Here is an 18,666-nt window from a genome sequence, read left to right on the forward strand (position 1 = left end):
GTGCGTATTTTGCACGTATACAACTCACACAACGGCTAGACGCCTCTGGACTAGGCGCCGAAACGTGTGTGACCCTCGGCCGCACGCACACGCAAGTTGGACGCTCCGCCTAGAGTCGGCAACGGTTGCTAAGGAATGCCCAAATTCCTCGCGAGAAACTTGAAAATCCTGAAAAAGGTGCTCCACGGGGACAACGATTTTGAGCGTATTTCTCAACCGATTGAGCTCAACGAGTGCTCGTTTTAAAGATAAAATGTTGACGTGTGTTTATATGGGAGCGATTTTCGATCGAGCACCTCCTTCCTAGGTAAAAGGGCATTGAAATTATGTCGTTGCACTTTTTTATATGAAAATGACCACTTATCGAAAATCGCTCCCATATAAACACAGGTCAACATTTCATCTTCGATATGAGCACTCGTTAAGCTCGATCGGTTTAGAAATACGTTCGGAATCGTTGTCCCCGTGAGGCCCTGCAAAATCGCTGGAGTGGTGAGCGCCCTTAACAGAAATTTTGGATTGCCGGATAAGTCCGTTCGGGAGCTGCAGTAAAATCGAACGGATTTATCCGATAACCTGCTAGATCATCAACCAGTGTTTTAGAAAGACCGCACCATCAGCTTGGACATTGCCTGATAAAGAATGAGATATTTCGTGTTAAAAAATCTCGTTGACCTTAATATCACCTTGAGTTGTCCACTCAAGGTCAAGCGGATTTTTAACTTTAAAACGTTGGTCTGAAACTTTTTCCTCGAAAATATTTCATTTTCAAAATATTTGACCGTTTCTGACTTTCCTAACACCCTGTATGTATCCGTGTATGTAATGAGTGTGATTGAACGATCCGATGTCTACATAAAGCGGCAATTTGCTACCTCATTTGGCACTGCGCAATATGTTCGCAGTCGATATGTATGTTGGGGTATTTACTGTGTCAATTTTAAACGCCGTTTACTACGAACTTGGTAAATGTAACGTACGAACTACACTGAACTGATTGCGGTTAACCAGACATGCGGTAGCGCACACTCAACAGTAGTAAAAGGTAAGCACTGCAGACACGAGTATCCTACGAAAGCAGGTAATGAAACGACAGTTTACTGCGGTAAGCGTCTCTCCGCTGCAAAAGCGACTATTTACCAAAATCGGAAAATGCCCTATGTAGACATTTTCCCTGGTTTTTGCCCCTTTTCGCGAGAAATTGGCTGAAAACATTCAAAATGGTCTAGTTGGAGGGAATTGCCGAGACCCTGGCGAGAACTGGCTCAAATATTGTTGAGGACATTTGGGAACGTTTCTAGCTCAAACTTTAGGATGACCCTAGACTGTTTCACTTTACAAAATTTCACCGCGTTTCTGGGTGGTTGGAACCACCAGGGACTTTATTTCACGTGAAATGAGAGTCACAACTGACATTTCTATCGTCGTAGGTGTTTCGTGCGCGACGATATATGTTTTAATTCACCGCGGCCTTCGAAATATCGAAGCCCAAAATTCCAGAAAGGGACTTATTGTCTGCTAGGGCCAATCGAGCCATTTAATAGTTTAGCAATTTCCTCACTCCGAAATCCGTTCGTAAATTTTAGTTTTTTACGATACGGTTATATTGTCCCGTACGTCCCATCGAGGAGGTTTAGTTCTTTAGAATTTCTCTCGGGTTGACCGTCCCTATTCTTTATCGTTGTACCTTCTTCAACACATTCGCGACCGCTGACGTGAATTCACGTCTTTTCAAGTTCATTTCCTGGTTGCCGCTGACGTGAATTCACATCATTTTAAATTCTATTCCTGATTGCCGCTGACGTGAATCACGTCCTGCTTAATTGGCTCACTAATTGTTAGCCGGCGCGGCGCACAAATTTTATCATTTTTATCCTTGCTTTAACGATACGAGTTTGCGGCAACCAGTTTCAGAATTTCATTATTTTCGACGGTACTCAGTATTTGAAACGGAAAAAATTTGCCGCTCGCGAATGTGTTAACTTTACCGCCAACATCTGCGCGCAGCATGCACACGTGCACACAGCATGTTTTTCCGTCTCCATGGCAACCAGAAAATTTCCGTTTTCACCCAACGGTATTGGACAGCAGTTGTATGAAGATTCCCTTTTGAAATTCTGTTTGCAAAAATAATCGGGATTCATACAATAACTGCCCGACAAACTAACCGGACAAAATAGTAAGAACACGTGTTCTAATTGTTCTCTATGTTAAAACGCATTATGTACTTTCTGTACCGAGAAGTATAGCGATTATGTTACAATAAATTCATGTTTTGTTTTGGTCAAGACAAGTCTCACTTATTCGGGTACGTTTCTTCTTTGCGTGAGCAGTTGTATGAAGATTCTCTTTTGAAATTCTGTTTGCAAAAACAATCGGGATTCATACAACAACTGCCCAACAAACTAACCTGGCAAAATAGTAAGAACACGTGTTCTAATTGTTCTCTATGTTAAAACGCATTATTTCCTTTCTGTACCGAGAAGTATAGCTATTATGCGTTTTGAGATGTTATCTAACGTTCCAACGTTTACATGTCTTAGTTATCTGTTTTTATCTGGGTAATATTTTAGGATTTGCGTGAATATTTTCCAAATTATCCACAGTGCCGATAGAAAAGCCTTCTCCGAAAAATGATATTCAAGAGCAATTTGCAAAGATGGTACCAGGACCTTCCCTATAACCGCTATATTTACATTGTAAAGTTTCAAATAATTCGGTACATCCAGTTCGGAGAAAATGTTCATAAACGAGACACATTTGACGCCATTTTCATATAAATAGATAGGCCATAACGAAGGACGTAACGAAAAATTCTGTTTGGTTATTATGTACTTATGTCGTATATTACGTAAGTCATGTTATCATTCAAAAGTTTGACTTGTCTTCAATTTAAGGCGTACATCAACGAAAATCTGTATTCATGAGGTATTCTTTCTGATAGTTGTCATAACCATTAATAAACACAGCCTTCTTCAGCGGAGCTTTTAAACAATGAAATATTTCTTTCGATACTTTTTCATTTATCGAAATTCCCTCACCCAACCAGTTTAAACATTTGACGTATAATGTAATTCGCATTCCGCGAAGTTGCTAATACGAAATATCTAATCGCTGTTGTACAAGATGGAAGCGGTCTCGTTTTAAAAGGGGATCAGTCGACGTCACATTTAATCACGAAATGAAAAATGCAGGTGGCAGGATTATCCAAAGCCGGCTTAGACCCTTGGCCGTCGTTTGATCGACGTCGTTAGTATTTTATTGGGCCCGTGATTGACGTGCTGATTTAACGGTCGGTCCTGTAACCGTTTATTATCGAGGTCAATTTTCCAGCGAGCGAACTTTTGATTCGGCCCCGGGGAAAACTCGCACCCGGTCGGCCTGATAACGTGGGCATTTCTTTTTCAACGCGGTCCGCGCAATTCGATGCTCGGGCTGATTAACAATGCAGGTCCTCGGTGAAGCCTCGGTGAATCTTTAAAGAATCCCGAGGGAAGGCGAGTGATCAGCCTCCCCAGTTGGCAGACGCTGGGAGTAGAGGAGTACGAGCTCGAATCGCTTACCTAGCTTTTATATGATTCCCATAAAAACTTTATTGCGCGTCATATACTCGTGTTCAAAGTAAGGACGATAACGCCCGTGTAAGGGTGTTCAATAGTCGTACCGATAGTCTCAATCAGTCCGATCGATATTCCGCCTCCGGTTTTGCTCTCGTCCGTAGCCCATAACCCATGAATGCCGCTGGTCCAAGCGCGATACCAAATGGAATATAGATCGGATGCTCGATAATTAAACGGCTACTTTGGACCTATATATTTTGGCCAATACGTATGCTTGTCTCTGATGCGTAGGCACTACATTACAAGTGGGTTTTAAGATGTATGATCGCCCGATTAAAGGTAGCGTTAATCGTATGCGTTTTGCAGATTAATGTTTATAGTCCATCCAGATGAACACGATAATTAAATGCTTATTTACGCCTACATATTTTGGTCACTATGTACGATTTTCTGAGCGTAGGTTGTTAAACCATGTGATTGGAGTGAGGCGGCCTGCAGAACATTTGAGCAACATTTGGCCATGGACAATGCGAGGGATTCTTTCTCGAAGGAGTGTCCTGCACGTGGTCAGAAAATAGTTAAAGAAAGTACTCGGAATTTATGATCCCGATCAGGGAGGTCTTCAAGGTGGCCACTTCAGGGTCTACCATGGCGACGCATTTCCAAAGGGTATCGTATGGCTAACAGACATCGCGGATTTTCTCAAGGATTCGAAGAAATCTGTGCCGTCCTGGAGAAACGAACCTATCGGAAAGGCTAGTGTTACGTCCGTAAGAAAAATGCGTGTAGTAATTAGAGTACATGGTTATAACTTCACGAGACCTCGTACCATCCTGGGAATTTTGACTTTCTCCGTTTTCTCGCGGTGTGCATTTGGCCGCCAAATGTTGTTTGCCTTTATGCGAAGGAACCGAACTTTCGCGAAGGGTTGGGTAAACAAGACCATAAAAAATACCCTTGGACGATACGTGATCTTACAAAGGCATGGTCAGGCCGTACTCGACCTGGCTACCCTTTTGCTACCCCCGTTGCCGAAGTCGTGGGAGGCGACTTTTTTGGGCATCTCCGCCAACGAACCAATCACGTAAAAGTTAGAAAAAATTTGTATCCCTTCCACAACGCGGCAACATTTTTCTGAGGCATTTTTCCGCGAGTCCTTGCGTGACTCCAAAAGGACACTCTGCTTTTTACAACGAACGAAGGAAGTCCTCGATTCTCATTTAAAACAACGTAACGCGAAGCTGCATCCCTCCGTACGCTTTATCCCAGTAGAAGTTTGGTTTAAAAACAATTAATCAGAACTACTAGGAGCTGTTCGCCTTCTGGCGTGCAGTGCAAAGAACAGCTAGCCTAAAGTCAGCCAATCAGGGCTCAGCATTCCAAGTGCATCCCTTCCTAGGTTTCGACCGAGGAAAGCGAAGAAAGTGCATCGAGAATGCAACTTTCCATATATTGTAATATTCGAACTCTAGGACTTCGAACAATTCGGATGTTTCGTCTCTGCCCTGGGACTTAGGGCGTTACCCGGACCCGCGATTGCACCGCGAATTCATATCGACAATTTGTATTCTCTATCCGTTATTTTAATAGTACAATAAATTGTTATCGTTGTTCTTATTTAAACTTATGCGTGGTGTAAATTCAACGAACTCTGAATTTATCCGCCAGGAACTTATCTCAGCGCTCATTTTCAAACGGCGCAAACATACGTACTAAGTTACCAGCCGGATTTAAGGTGATATGAAAGGTTCATTCTATATATATTAAATGTCAATATAATTATAAAACTTTTCTCCAAATTAGATGCACCGATTCGTTGAACACTTCAGCGTGTGATTATGGAGGCCTTAAGGAAGAACGCGGTGCTCGTGACATTTCATTTTTAATGAAAATTTGTTTTATTTATCCCTCATTAGAACCAAGAATACATATTTTTCTTTTTTCAATTAAATTTCATGAGCAACAAATTCTTCCTTAGGGCCTTCATAATCACGTGCTGAAGTTTCAAACGATTCAGTGCCCTCGGTTTGGAGAAAAGTTTTATAAATACCTTTACGTTTCATATATATAGAATGACCCTTCCATATCACATGGTGATATGGAAGTGGCCTTCGAGGCGTCAAATTATTTATAACATTTTTCTCCGAACTGACATCGAATCGTTTGAAACTTTACCGTGTCAATATAATCATCGTGATCATAAGGAAGGTTCTAGCACGCATGGAATTTAATTTTTCAAAGAAGATTTTTCTATTTCCCCCGACGTAGAACCAAGATCGCGTCGTCAACGCATATTTTTTATATTTTCCCCTTTTATAGCTTGAAATTGGAAGTGGAAACTTCCAGGGTTTAGGCATAACAATTTAAAATACTCTAGTAACTCAACATTACAGACTCATGTGGGGAATATATAGGAAAGTTTCATTAATGAGTGCAGTGAAACTCTCGGATATATCCCTTGAAAAACACGTTCTCTTAAAACCAAAATTGAGTAGCCGCAAAATGCGACAGATGGCATCGTCGGTCGTTAAAATATAAAAAGCATGAATCCAGGACTTTTTTCCTTGTTTTCTTTGCAATTGTTCTGCCGAAACGACATATGCCATTTTGTACAATACTCACCATTGTACAATACAACACTCAGCACAAATATAAATGTCGATAACTACCTCAGATGGTGTGTCAGTCAGAAGAACCTTTTTTACCGACGTCGATTAAACTTTTCGACTCATGTAGTATCATCTTACAATTTGCCTTAGTGTAATGCATTAAGAATGGAGTTATTGTTCAGTACACTTCTGTATAACGTGAGTTCTTACAACGTGAATTTCTACAACGCAGCAAAGATATTGCGACTACTGTTTTTATATAACGCGATTCTTTGTACAAAGCGTCAAATAACAAAACACATTATGCGTGTTGTACGAGAAAAATTCCCGTACAGTACGATTTCCTATAACCCGAATTAATATAGTGCGTAACGTATTAACCGTATTGTACGGGAAGCTATTATTTTCATATAACGCCAAACAAACCGCCAAATAACAAACCAGATTAAGCGCGTTCTACGAGAAAAATTCCCGTACAGCACGATTTCCTATAACGCGAATTCATACAGCGCGTAACGTTACACGTTATAGGGGAAACTATGGTTTTTACAAAACGCGTTTTTATCGTACAACGCACCAAATAACAAAACACATTAAACGCGTTGTACAAGAAATATTCCCGTACAGCACGATTTCCTATAACGCGAATTAATATAGCGCGTAACGTATTAACCGCGTTATACGGGAAACTATTGTTTTCACATAACGCGTTTCTTCGTACAAAGGGCCGAATAACAGAACACATCATGCGCGTTATACGAAAAAAGTTTCCGTACAGCACGATTTCCTATAACGCGAAATAATATAGCGCGTAACATATTAATGGCGTTACGCGGGATCTACTGTAATTTAATTTGTTTCGCTGATTTTTTAATAAAAATATTTATAAAGGTTTATTTCGCCTCTGGCTGCCATTGTATCGATGAAGGTATAACATTCCAACAATATGTGAGAAAGCAATAAAAATTTCCGAAGGAAACGTGCTCGATGCCGGTCGGAACAACACATTTTGATAAACGACACAGAGGGAACCATAAATCCATAAGAATGTATATTTCTGTTAGATTTCCGAGATGTAAAGCCGGTTTTGCCCTCAAGCCGTAAATTTATCTCCAAAGTGAGCATGATTCAAGTAGCGTACTTTGCATTGCGTGTTTTCTTCACAATTTCCATTTTTCATTTGAATTTGTTGAAATCTGATTTTACGTGTCTTACCAACCAGCTCTGCAGCCATAATCGAGTAAAAATTTACTTATACAATTCCTCTCTTTATTTATTACGAATCAATTAATTCCTAATCATCATTGGTCATAAAACTGAGAATTCGTAAAGTACATCGCGCACGGAATTTCTTTTCGAAATAAAAGCTTCGATTAAACGAATTCGATGAGATAAAAATTAGTAAAGGGAGACCGTACTTTATGCTTTTACGCATTATTTCGTTTATTTGTGATAGTAACAGTAGCGCAAGAAATTTATTTCAAGTGTAACTTATTAAAGCTTTTGAAGTGAGACTTCTTATATTACGGTAGTACGGGTAAGATCGGGCATGAAAGGTGCCAGTCTTCGAAAGTGAAACACTGTTCTTTTTTTATATTTAATTACTATTTACATTAGTTTTTGCATTTTAGTAATAACTCGATTTGCGTAAACGCTTCCGTTATCGTTAATACGTTATTCTCTTAGACACTTATTGACATTTAAAGTGAAATAAAAATAATACGAAACATGCAGTATCGGACGCGTAAGGGCATTTCGAAAAAAAGAAAGTAAGAATAATTAATGTTCCGTGCGTGACACTCATATATATAAATTTATCGCGGACTTTGGAATGTCAAACAAATTCCCAGAAAGGGACTTACTGCCCGCTTGGGCCCATCGGGCCATTTACCAATTTAACAATTTTCTGACGCCGAAATCGGTTCGTAAATTTTAGTTTTCTACGATACGGTTATATTGCCCTGTACGTCCCATCGAGAAAGTTTAGGGTTCTTTAGAATTTTCTCGGGTTGACCGTCTCTATTCTTTACCGTCATACCTTTTTTAACTTTACCGCTTACACGTGCACGCAACATGCACACGTGCATACAGTATGTTTTTCCATCTGCACGGCAACGAGAAATTTTCCGATTTCACCCAACCGTATTGGACAGCTACCGACCAATCACGAGGCTGACAATTCGATTTTAACCGCCCTTCTTAAAATCAGTCAGCCAATCGCAATGCAAGAAATATGCTACCACCTCTTCAAAAAATGTAATGCGACCGGAGGAGGAATTCTGTATTTTTTCTGTAAAGTCACTCACAAGGAAGGTACCTGAGGTGTCCCCCTCCGATTTTGTTCATTTTTAAATATGTTATAGAGGACTAAAATCTAAGGGACCCGTGTTTTTTTTTATCGGCGGATAAACACTTTTAGGGGGTGAAATCAGGCTTCAAAGTTGGCCGTGAAAGGGGGTGAGTTTGCTGTTTCATATAGAAGCACTCGACCAATTTTCATGGAACAACCGTCAAAATGTAGGGAATGAAGAATTATGAAACATGCATTTGGAATTTTTCGAAAAAATTCAATTTGAAGGGGTGAGCCACCCCTTTGAATACTTCTTTTACCCCTTACGCGAGCAGTAATTGCTCTATCCAAATGAAACTTGGTTAATTTATAGACCAGAACAATACAAAAAAAGTTTCATTTGGATAGAACAATTACTGCTCGCGTAAGGGGTAAAAGAAGTATTCAAAGGGGTGGCTCACCCCTTAAAAATGAATTTTTTCGAAAAATTCCAAATGCATGTTTCATAATTCTTCATTCCCTACATTTTGACGGTTGTTCCATGAAAATTGGTCGAGTGCTTCTATATGAAACAGCAAACTCACCCCCTTTCACGGCCAACTTTGAAGCCTGATTTCACCCCCTAAAAGTGTTTATCCGCCGATAAAAAAAAACACGGGTCCCTTAGATTTTGGTCCACTATAACATATTTAAAAATGAACAAAATCGGAGGGGGACACCTCAGGTACCTTCCTTGTCAGTCTCCGTCTCTCGATAATTTAACACGTCTCTCGTCAGCCTTCACCATCATCTCTGTAACAGTTATCCTTATTCACGCGTGAAGAGCTGACAAAATTCTAAGTCAGTCGTCTAATTTAATATTATAATAAACTTAAGTTGTTTTGTTCGCGACAGTCTCACTCTTCATTCGGGTACCTTCCTTCTTCATGTGAGCAGTTGTATGAATATCTCATTTTGCAATTCCACTTGCAAAAACCATCGGGATTCATACAACAACTGCGCGACAAATTAGCCGGGCAGAACAATTAATAATATTTATTAATTCTATTCAATTTAGAAGTTTCATTTCGCACGCGCATTGCGTCCACCCGCAACAAGAAATTTGATTAAATCAATACAATTTTTGTTTGTTTAACGACAGAATGTACCTCTTATAAGGACAAGTAAATATTTGGTTGACATGACATAATTCATCGGTTGGCAACTTTTGGTTGATTGCATCAAGCATTATGGGGGACCACATCATGTATTAATTTGGCACATTTAACCAAAATATTTGGTTTATTAAGTGAAAGATTTTCTAAAACTGACAAAACAGTTTAATTAAACTCTTCCGTTGATCGAAGCACATCGGTTTGGTTAAGTGGACTAAAATTCGGTTCACATAAGCAAAACGTTTTCTGATATGAACCAAATGCAGCCAATCAAACGATTATGTAAACGAATTAAATGTTTGTTTTTGCGTGCACCCAACAATTTATATTTTATTTTTGACTGACGTTCGCTCGCAAGTCTTTCCTAATTTTCTGGGCACGCGTATAACAAAAAATCGCTTAACTTAAAAAAGTGTTGTGGTTGAGTAAACCGAATTTAAGTTCACTCGACCAAACTTATATATTCCGATAGATTTAGGTAATTGAAACATTTTAGATATAAAGTGTTTAATCGGATGGTTTTGTTAAATGTCAAATATATTTTATTGAACGAACCAAATACTTTGGTTAAACGTCCTCAATTTCTTTCATATTTGGGGAGATCTTCTACAATGTTTGTGTTAATCAACCAAAAGTCATTAACCAAACAATTTCGTGACGTAAATGATATACCTGGTTGTCCGTATAATAGCCATATTCCATGGTTAAACCATCAAAGATTATATTAATTGAAGACAATTTTTTTCCGTGTGCAGGAGGTTGGCTCTTTTTAAACAACTTTAATCTCTCCTATCTAGGCGTTCGCCTCAAAGGCCCTGCCAGCGTCGAGAGGCTTTCTCGGCGAATCGCCTTAATTTCGGAAAATTCCCTTCTCCCCCTCTTTAATCCTCCCTCCGTATCTTTATTTTTCCAGCCCTCCCACCACAAAAATCAAATTCCTCTTCATCAAAGTCCCTGCCGAGCGATGCCGCGGTTACCTCGCTCTTTTTCTCCCGCTTTGCCCCTCTAAAAAGCCCAAGCTCCGGCGAGTGTTTAAGATTCCAGGGCGATTCTTTCCTCTGGAGGCCGAAAGCTCGCCGTTGCGCAACGAACCAGCCGGCCGGAAAAGAAGAAATCGATGCCCACCCCAAGCGCGAGAGAGTGGACACCTCCGGATTAGATCCGCATCGGTTTCAGGGGCTAGGAATGGACGCGTGGGATTTGCCACGAGGATGGGGCCAACTACCGGATAACCTGCCTCCTTCCGAACCACTTTCGCTTCCCGAGACCCATTTCGAGCCCCGCCGAAATCTGCCCCTCCGCTTCCAAAGTCCTCTCGAACGGCTCCGAAAGGTTTAAGGTGAAGTGAAACCCCCTTCAAATCAGTCGATTCGAATACAATACTTTTTTTTAAGAGTATTGGACCAAACTGTCCGAAGCTTTGAAACATGACCCGTGATCATCTGACAGCTGTCCTGATATATTCAAAATTAGGATTTTTGGAAAACACTTTTTAACTTAGCCCAGACCAGAACCAAAATGGCGTCGAGCTCTCATATTTCGATCAATATACAATTATCGAAGACTCTGATATGCGAAACAAAAGGGTCGGGACAATTTTACGACAATTTAGAACACTCTGGTAATCCATAAACTCGCATTTTAACAGGATAAAGGCAAAAAAAGTATTTTATGCGCTTCTATGCTAAAACGATGGAAATACAAGGTCTCGGAGTGAAAATTTAATTGACCTGGAAATCACAGATGACGCAGGGCGTCCCTCTGCAGTCTATTAGGGCCCCAGAAAGCATGAATCCAGAAGATTTCTGGAGTTTTACTTCGATTTCTGTATAATTATTGTACGAAAACGACAGGTGGAGTATGCCATTTGGTACAATACTCAATATAATTCGACACAGCTGTCAATATAAAAATGAACGTCGGCAACGTAGGCATTTAGAAAAATATTCTTTATCGACGTCGACCAAGTTCCTCGACGTGTTTCACTTCATCTTATGGTGATATAAAAGGCGCTGAGAAATTTAGTCGAAGTCAATAAATTAAAATTAATCTATACCCTTTTTGGTGGTAACGTCATTTTGAATACTCAACTGGTAACATAATCTGGCGCGTCGCGTTACCGACATTTATATTTATCTTAAAGTCTTTTACAGTCTACGTTGAGAATTATATGAAATGAAGCGTTCCATATGTCATTTCGACAAAGCAATAATGAAGAGATCGATGTAAAACTATCGAAATCCCGTAAATTCATTATTCTAACGACTGTTTAGGACCAACGTCGCCATCTGTGACGTTTAACTGTAACTAAATTATTCCTCTAAAAACACGTCTTAGCCACCGGACAAGCCAGCATTCTCTTGCAATCGTTGGTGAAAGTATTTTCCATATTTTTCAATCTGACTCTGTAATATTCCATTTCTACGGTACTCTAAATTGTTCGAGCTAGGTTCTGAAACTTTTCATTTTCGATTCTAAGCCTCTGTTCGGTTTTGGAGCACGAACGGGAAAATAACGAGAGCTATTGCCGGGTGCGAAGGCTAACCGTGGAATAAAGTTTTTTATTACAATGAGTTATCCTCGACAGCGAACTTAATTGTAATATCGGTTAAAAACGACCGCACGCGAATGACTCGAATACGACGGATGAGACGCGAGCGCACGTGAATTGAAGTTGCGGAATTGAAGAAGAAACCCGAGTAACTTCGAAGGCCGAGAAGGAAGGTGTTGTCCGTCGGAGATTTGGTGAAGATCTGACTCGGTGACGCTTGTCAGAAAACCGGGAGCTTACGAGCGGCTTCTCCGAGGGTGGAGTTAGCAATTTGATCACCGCGGATTGGTTAGTAAGGAGCGGTGATGTTAGTGAAAAATTGTGACTATTGGTCGAAAAATATTGGAGAGGGAAACTGCACGAGCAGGAGAAGGGATGTTAATAACAATTCGAAGTAGGGGCCGTTNAGACGGTGCATATTGCACGGCCTAATCCGTACTATTACAGGTCTAAAGAGATAGGTTAGAACGCGAAACGAAATCGCTAATAGGAAATAAGTGCGAATCAACGGTATAGACTTAAAAAAAATTTTAATGAATTAACGTTGAATAAAATGCTAAGGATAACAATACTTATAAATAATTCATATTAATAAGCTCAAACTAGACATGCCAGTAAAATAATTGAAAAAAAATGTGTTAGAATCAACGTAAAATAAAATAAGATTGTAAGTGTTAAACGAGAAGAGTAAATCAAAGGGAATAATCGAAACTAAAATTCGAGACGACCCAAGATCACAGAGAAATTCGCGCGAAGTTGGAGCAAGATCGCAGAAAAACTAAGTAAATACAATTGTTCGGATTTGGAGCACGAACCCGGTGAGTGTGAGCGGTTGGGACCGCTTGGACCCTGGCTGCTCGAGCCATTTCGGACCGTGCCACCAAAGGTCGAAGTTGGGAAGGTCCGCTGGATCGAGACCTCTGGAGGCGCAATCGGCGGGATTTTCGGCAGAGGCTACGTGCTGCCATATGAGGTCCGGGTTTGTAGTTTGGATCTCTGCAACGCGATTTGCCACGAAGCAGGTCCATTTCAACGGATGTCCTTGTAACCAGGCGAGGACAACCTTTGAATCGGTCCAGGCGAAGGTACTGATGCCTGTGGGACCTGTAGTCTGTCGCACTGACTTGATGAGGCGAGTGAGGAGCACCGCGTCGCACAGCTCCAACCTGGGGATGCTGACCTACTTCAACGGGGTGACCTTGGATTTCGCCGCAATGAGCGAGGTGGCAGCTGATCCTGACTCGTCGATGACGCGCAGATATACAACGGCTGCGTATGTGTGTATAGAGGCATCGCAGAATCCGTGCAGTTCACATGTGACTAGTGATGCGCGGCATCCGGTCCATCGTGGGATAGAGAAGTTTTCCAGCTGCTTCAACTGGTCGTGGTACCGAGACCATTCGGAGACGATGTCCATTGATGGGGTTTGGTCCCAGTCCACTCGAGCTAGCCACAGCTTCTGCAGGATGACCTTCGTTGTGATAACTGCGGGAGCAAGCCAACCCAGTGGATCGAACAATCTCGCGATAGCCGAGAGGATTGTCCGTTTGGTTGGTGCAGCGGGTGTTTGAGGCATAGTGATCTGAAACTGAAAGGCGTCAGTGGACGGATTCCACACTAGTCTCCCAGTGTTCGTACGTGCTCGTCGGGTTTTAAGGAGATGAGCGCTGATGACAGTTTGAAGGAGGCTGGAATGTGGTCCAGCAGCTGCGGGTAATTAGAGACCCACTTTCGAAGCTGAAAACCACCAGCGTTCAGTATTTCAATCAGCTGCCTCTGGATCCTTCTGAGCTGTGGCTATATCGTCGGCGCCGAAGAGCGCGTCGTCGACGTAAAAGTCGTTGCGCAACGCCTCCGCCCCGAGTGGGAACCTGGCCTGCTCAGCTTCAGCAAGTTGCTGAAGCGTTCGGATCGCTAGATACGGAGCAGCGGCAGTTCCATACATGACCGTGGTCAAGCGATAGCAGGTCATCGGGTCACTCGGGGATGCTCGCCAGACGATGCGCTGAAGATCCGCGTCCTCGGGATGGATGCGGATTTGGCGGTACATCTTCTCGATGTCCGCGTTGCACACGAACTGATGGTTCCGCCACTTCATGACGACGGAGTTCAGGTCTTGCTGAAGGGCTGGTCCTGTGTGCAAGCATTCGTTAAGGGAGGTATCTGCAGCAGTTTTCTGAGATGCGTTGAAAACCACGCGTAACTTCTTGGTGACGCTTGATTCGCGAATGACGCCATGGTGTGGCATGTAGTAGGAATTGATGTCAGATGACCTGGTAGCATCGACAGACTCCATGTGCTGCAACGCTTGGTACTCCTCCATGAACGCCGCGTAAGCGGTCGCGAGAGAAGGTGACCGCTCCAGGCGTCGTTCCAGATGCTGGAGCTGTTTCCGGGCGATGGCCTCGGAACCACCGGAAATCGGGCAGTGACGCGGTTTTAACCGGTCGTCGGACCGTGTACCGACCGTCGCTACCGCGGTGGTGAGTGCGACGGAAGTGCCTCTCGCACTCTTCTTCCTCGGCGGTCGGAAAGCGGATGTCAGCCTCTTCCTCTAGCTCCCAGAAACGTCTAAGCGTCGTGCTTAGTTCGGTGTGAGATGTGCTGTGGAGAGAGGTTACTGGCGTGACTCACGAACATGGTCCAGCAGCGATCTCATGAGGCTGTGCGACGGGCCCGGACAAGATCCATCCCAACGCAGTCTGCTGAGCGATGGGAGCGCCGAGTCCTCCGTGGCGAACACCCTCGAGGAGCAAGGGTCCGTAGATGTCGGCTCCGAGGATGAGATCGATCCGTGCTGAGGACGCGTACTACGGATCGGCCAGCGGCAAGTCCTCCAAGTGAGGCCACCGAAGGGGTTGCGGTTGTCGCGGCGGGACTGCGCTGGTTAGTCGCGGCAAAACGAGAGCGCGGGCCTCCAAAACTCGAGATCGTGCGACAAGAGGAGACGGAATTGTACGGCAGATTTGGCAGTGCCGGCGGGAGATGACCCAAGGCCGAGAATCGGTACTTGAATGCGCGAGCGCTTCAGTTTCAGACATTGAGCGGCTGATTCCGAGAGAAAGCTCGCTTCGGATCCTTGGTCCAGAAGCGCGCGAACGCGGACCTGGCGTCCGGACGGAGCTTCCAGAGTGACCATCGCGGTGGCGAGCAATACAGATGGGTCGCGGGTTTGCCGTCCAGCGAAATGAGAAGTCACTGCGGATTTCGATGGTCCAACAGGAGAATCGACTGGACGCGCGTCGTCAGATTTTTGACTGACGGGAGAACTTTGTCGCGATTCCGAGGACTGAGCACTCGGCGCGATGTGCAGCATCGAATGATGCGCTCCGTTGCAGGATGAACAGCGGCGTTCCGATCTGCAGGAGCTTAGAGAATGCCCCCCTGCGAGACATTGGTAATAGAGTTGTAGGTGCGCGACCAGTTCGTTGCGCTGCTCTGGAGATCGGCGTCAAATTCCGGACAGAAGCCGATGTAATGCTGCCTTTGGCAGGAGGGGCAGGACCGCAACTTTTTATTGTTTGTCGTGGAAAGGTGCGCTCGTACGCCCGGAGTGCGAGACTTGGAGGCTCCTAGACCGCGCGAGGGAGGCTGTAAGACCGCGCTCGACGGTTTGGAAGAGTCGAGAGCGCGAATCTGAACGTCAAGAAATTTGACGAGCTCCTCGAAAGCCGATGGGGAGAGAGTGTCGCCAAGCGACTTTTCCCAGTCCTTCCGCAATTCCGGGTTGAGATTCTGCACCGTGAGATAGACTCGTATGTCGTTTCCGAAAAATTCCTTACGGCCGAGCAAGTCGATGGACCGTTGTTACGTCCCACGTAACGTCACCCCTCCAACCACATATATTAATTAAGTTAAGCGCCGTAATTATTACTTTTCCCAAATATTATGTTATTAATATCGTGTAATATCATCCTCGCTCGACTGTCAATTTTCTAGCGATCACGTGTTAGCAACGTGCTCACAATAGGTAACCGTCACCATGCGAAAGGTGATAAGAACTAGAATCCCTTGTTCATAATCCTCTAGGACAACGATGGCCCGGGCCAGTGGTAGCCCAACTTAGGGCTTCGAACTTATATTGTTAACACAAGTAAGAAAGCTTATAGAAATGGATAATGTTAAGTTGAGGGCAGTGTCCTCCCTCTACTAGAATTTTGAAACAACGCAGTTTTGGAACCGTATAAAAAGGGACGCACCTATGCACCCTCATGTCAGTCCTCAAGGAACTTTTTCACGGTCAGTCCTCAGGGAACTTTTTCACGACAACGAGCATTTCGCGACACCACAAATTTTTACAAGTACGAGCGAGGAAGAAAGCCAATCTTCTTGTTATACAAGGTACTGCATTTGTTCTATGTCCTAATAAATCAATCATTCGCATTTATAAGAGGGCGCGGGGCTTGGTCTAGCTTCCCCTCTATATCTAATTCCTACCATTCCTTTGATACAAGAGGGTGCGGGGCTTGGTCTAGCTTCCCCTCTGTATCAGAAATTCTACTATCCCCTTGGATATAAGAGGGCGCGGGGCTTGGTCTAGCTTCCCCTCTTCAACTAATTTCTATTATCTTCAAAAATGAGTCCGGGCCTAGGCCTAGTTTCCTCAATACTTCATATATTACAATCATATTAGTATTAAGCCCTATTTCACCTAATACACAAATGGTCAGACGATCCGGGAGGAAATATCAACTCCTCGTAACCTTCGCTAAGGCAGAAGGTAGGGCTAAAATCACAACCCGTAGGCGTCCACACAGAGGATCAAGGAAAAGGGCCCAAAAGCAACCCCCGGCAGCACCCCCTTCATCTCCAGAGAGGGTGTTTTTAATTTCTGCGGAACGCCTCGAGATCATCAAGGCGCTCCTCAAAACCTCCACTCCGAGGACAGTTCCTCGTCCCAAACCGCATCGACTCACGAGCGTCGAAGTGCGTACCCCCAATTGGGAACTTATTCCCATCGATATTCCCAAATCCAGCGACTATAACGCCCAGGCGTTAGTACCAGGGGACCCCAGAAAATCCAAGCCTTTTGTTATAACCGTAGAATGAAATAAAAATCAACTTTGTCTATTTCGTAATATAATCAATTTATTTCTTCCCTCCCAGACGTAACACCGTAAGGTTTTCATGGTTTCGTCGCGAAGTGATTTGAGGTCGGAAACGGATTCTCGTTTCACCGCGGGGAGTTTAAAGAGGTGATCCATATGATTTACTAGAAGAACTCGTTTGTTTCGAGCTTTGAGAGCGAGCCACGAGCCTTCGTATTGATCATTGGTGATTGGAGTCCCGTCGAGAAGAGATAAAGCTTCCCCTTCAAGACACGCAAATAGTGCAGTTTTTGCACGTTAGAGAGAGACGGGTTTTCGTGAACCACAGACGTGAAAATGTCGCGGAAAGATTCCCATTCCATGTAAACGCCCTTAAATCGCGGTAAATTAATACGCGGGAGGTGCACTGAGGGCGCGGAAGTGGGGGCCGGCGAGGTACTTTGCGTCGGAGATCCACGTGACTCGAGATGCTGGTAAATCATATCAGACACCAGCGAGTGCCTTTGCTTAAACTTTTGCAACCAACCTTCGGTGACGTACGACGATGCGGACGCGTGCGAGTCCTCTAGAATCTTGAAATGATTCTGCTTGAGGAGGGCAGCAGTCGTTGTGATGTCCTGAAGCTGTTGATTCGGGAGTCCGCGCGTCGGAGTTCGGCTGCTTTCGATGTCAACGATGCAGCAATCCATGTAGGCGATGAAGTCCGTCTGCTTCGCAATGATCTTTTGCGTGGCGGGCTTCAGGGTCGCCGAGGTGCTCTGCTCTTCGGACATGATGATGGCCACGCGCGTCGTCACTCACCGGAAGTGGCCGTACGGTTGCTAATGAATTGAATTAACACTTCGCGGATCCGGCTCGAAGGACCAATAAATGTTCGGATTTGGAGCACGAACGGAAAAATTAAGAGAGCAATTGCCGGGTGCGAAAGTTAACCGTGGTATACAGATTTTTATTACAATAAGTAATCCTTGATAGCGAACTTAATGTTACGATCGGTTGAAACGAACACACGCGAATGATTTGAGTACGACGGACTAGACGCGAGCGCACGTGAAGTGAAGTAGCGGATTTGAAAGATAAACCCGTGTGATTTCGGTGTCCAAGAAGGAAGGTAGTGTCCGTCAGAGATTTGTAGAAGATCTGACTCGGTGAAGCTTGTCCGAAAAACGGGAGCTCGCGAACGGCTTCTTCGAGGGTGGAGTTAGCAATTTGAACACCGCGGATTGGTTAGTTAGGAACGGTGATGTTAATGCAAAAATTTGACAATTGGTCAAAAAATATTGGAGAGGGAAACTGCACGAGCAGGAGAAAGGATGTTAATAACAATCCGAAGTAGGAGCCGTTCTAAGAAAGGCAAGACGATGGAGTGAAGCATATCGTTAAACTATAAAGTAATAAACTGAACGTGCCGAAATTAAATAGCGACGGATTATGCTGTAAAGCAATCGACATGC

At 43.7% G+C, this 18,666-nt stretch overlaps 1 protein-coding gene across 1 annotated transcript; it reads right to left on the reverse strand.

The window, feature by feature from the left end:
* Positions 1-13,926: 13,926 nt before the first annotated feature.
* Positions 13,927-14,487, reverse strand: LOC105701086. The gene has a single exon (XM_012427518.1). It carries the CDS (start codon positions 14,485-14,487, stop codon positions 13,927-13,929), a length of 561 nt encoding a protein of 186 aa, XP_012282941.1.
* Between the last annotated feature and the right edge of the window lie 4,179 nt (positions 14,488-18,666).

This window comes from Orussus abietinus, unplaced genomic scaffold (assembly GCF_000612105.2).
Source record: "Orussus abietinus isolate OABI.00-Male unplaced genomic scaffold, Oabi_2.0 scaffold431, whole genome shotgun sequence".
Taxonomy (NCBI): domain Eukaryota; kingdom Metazoa; phylum Arthropoda; class Insecta; order Hymenoptera; family Orussidae; genus Orussus; species Orussus abietinus.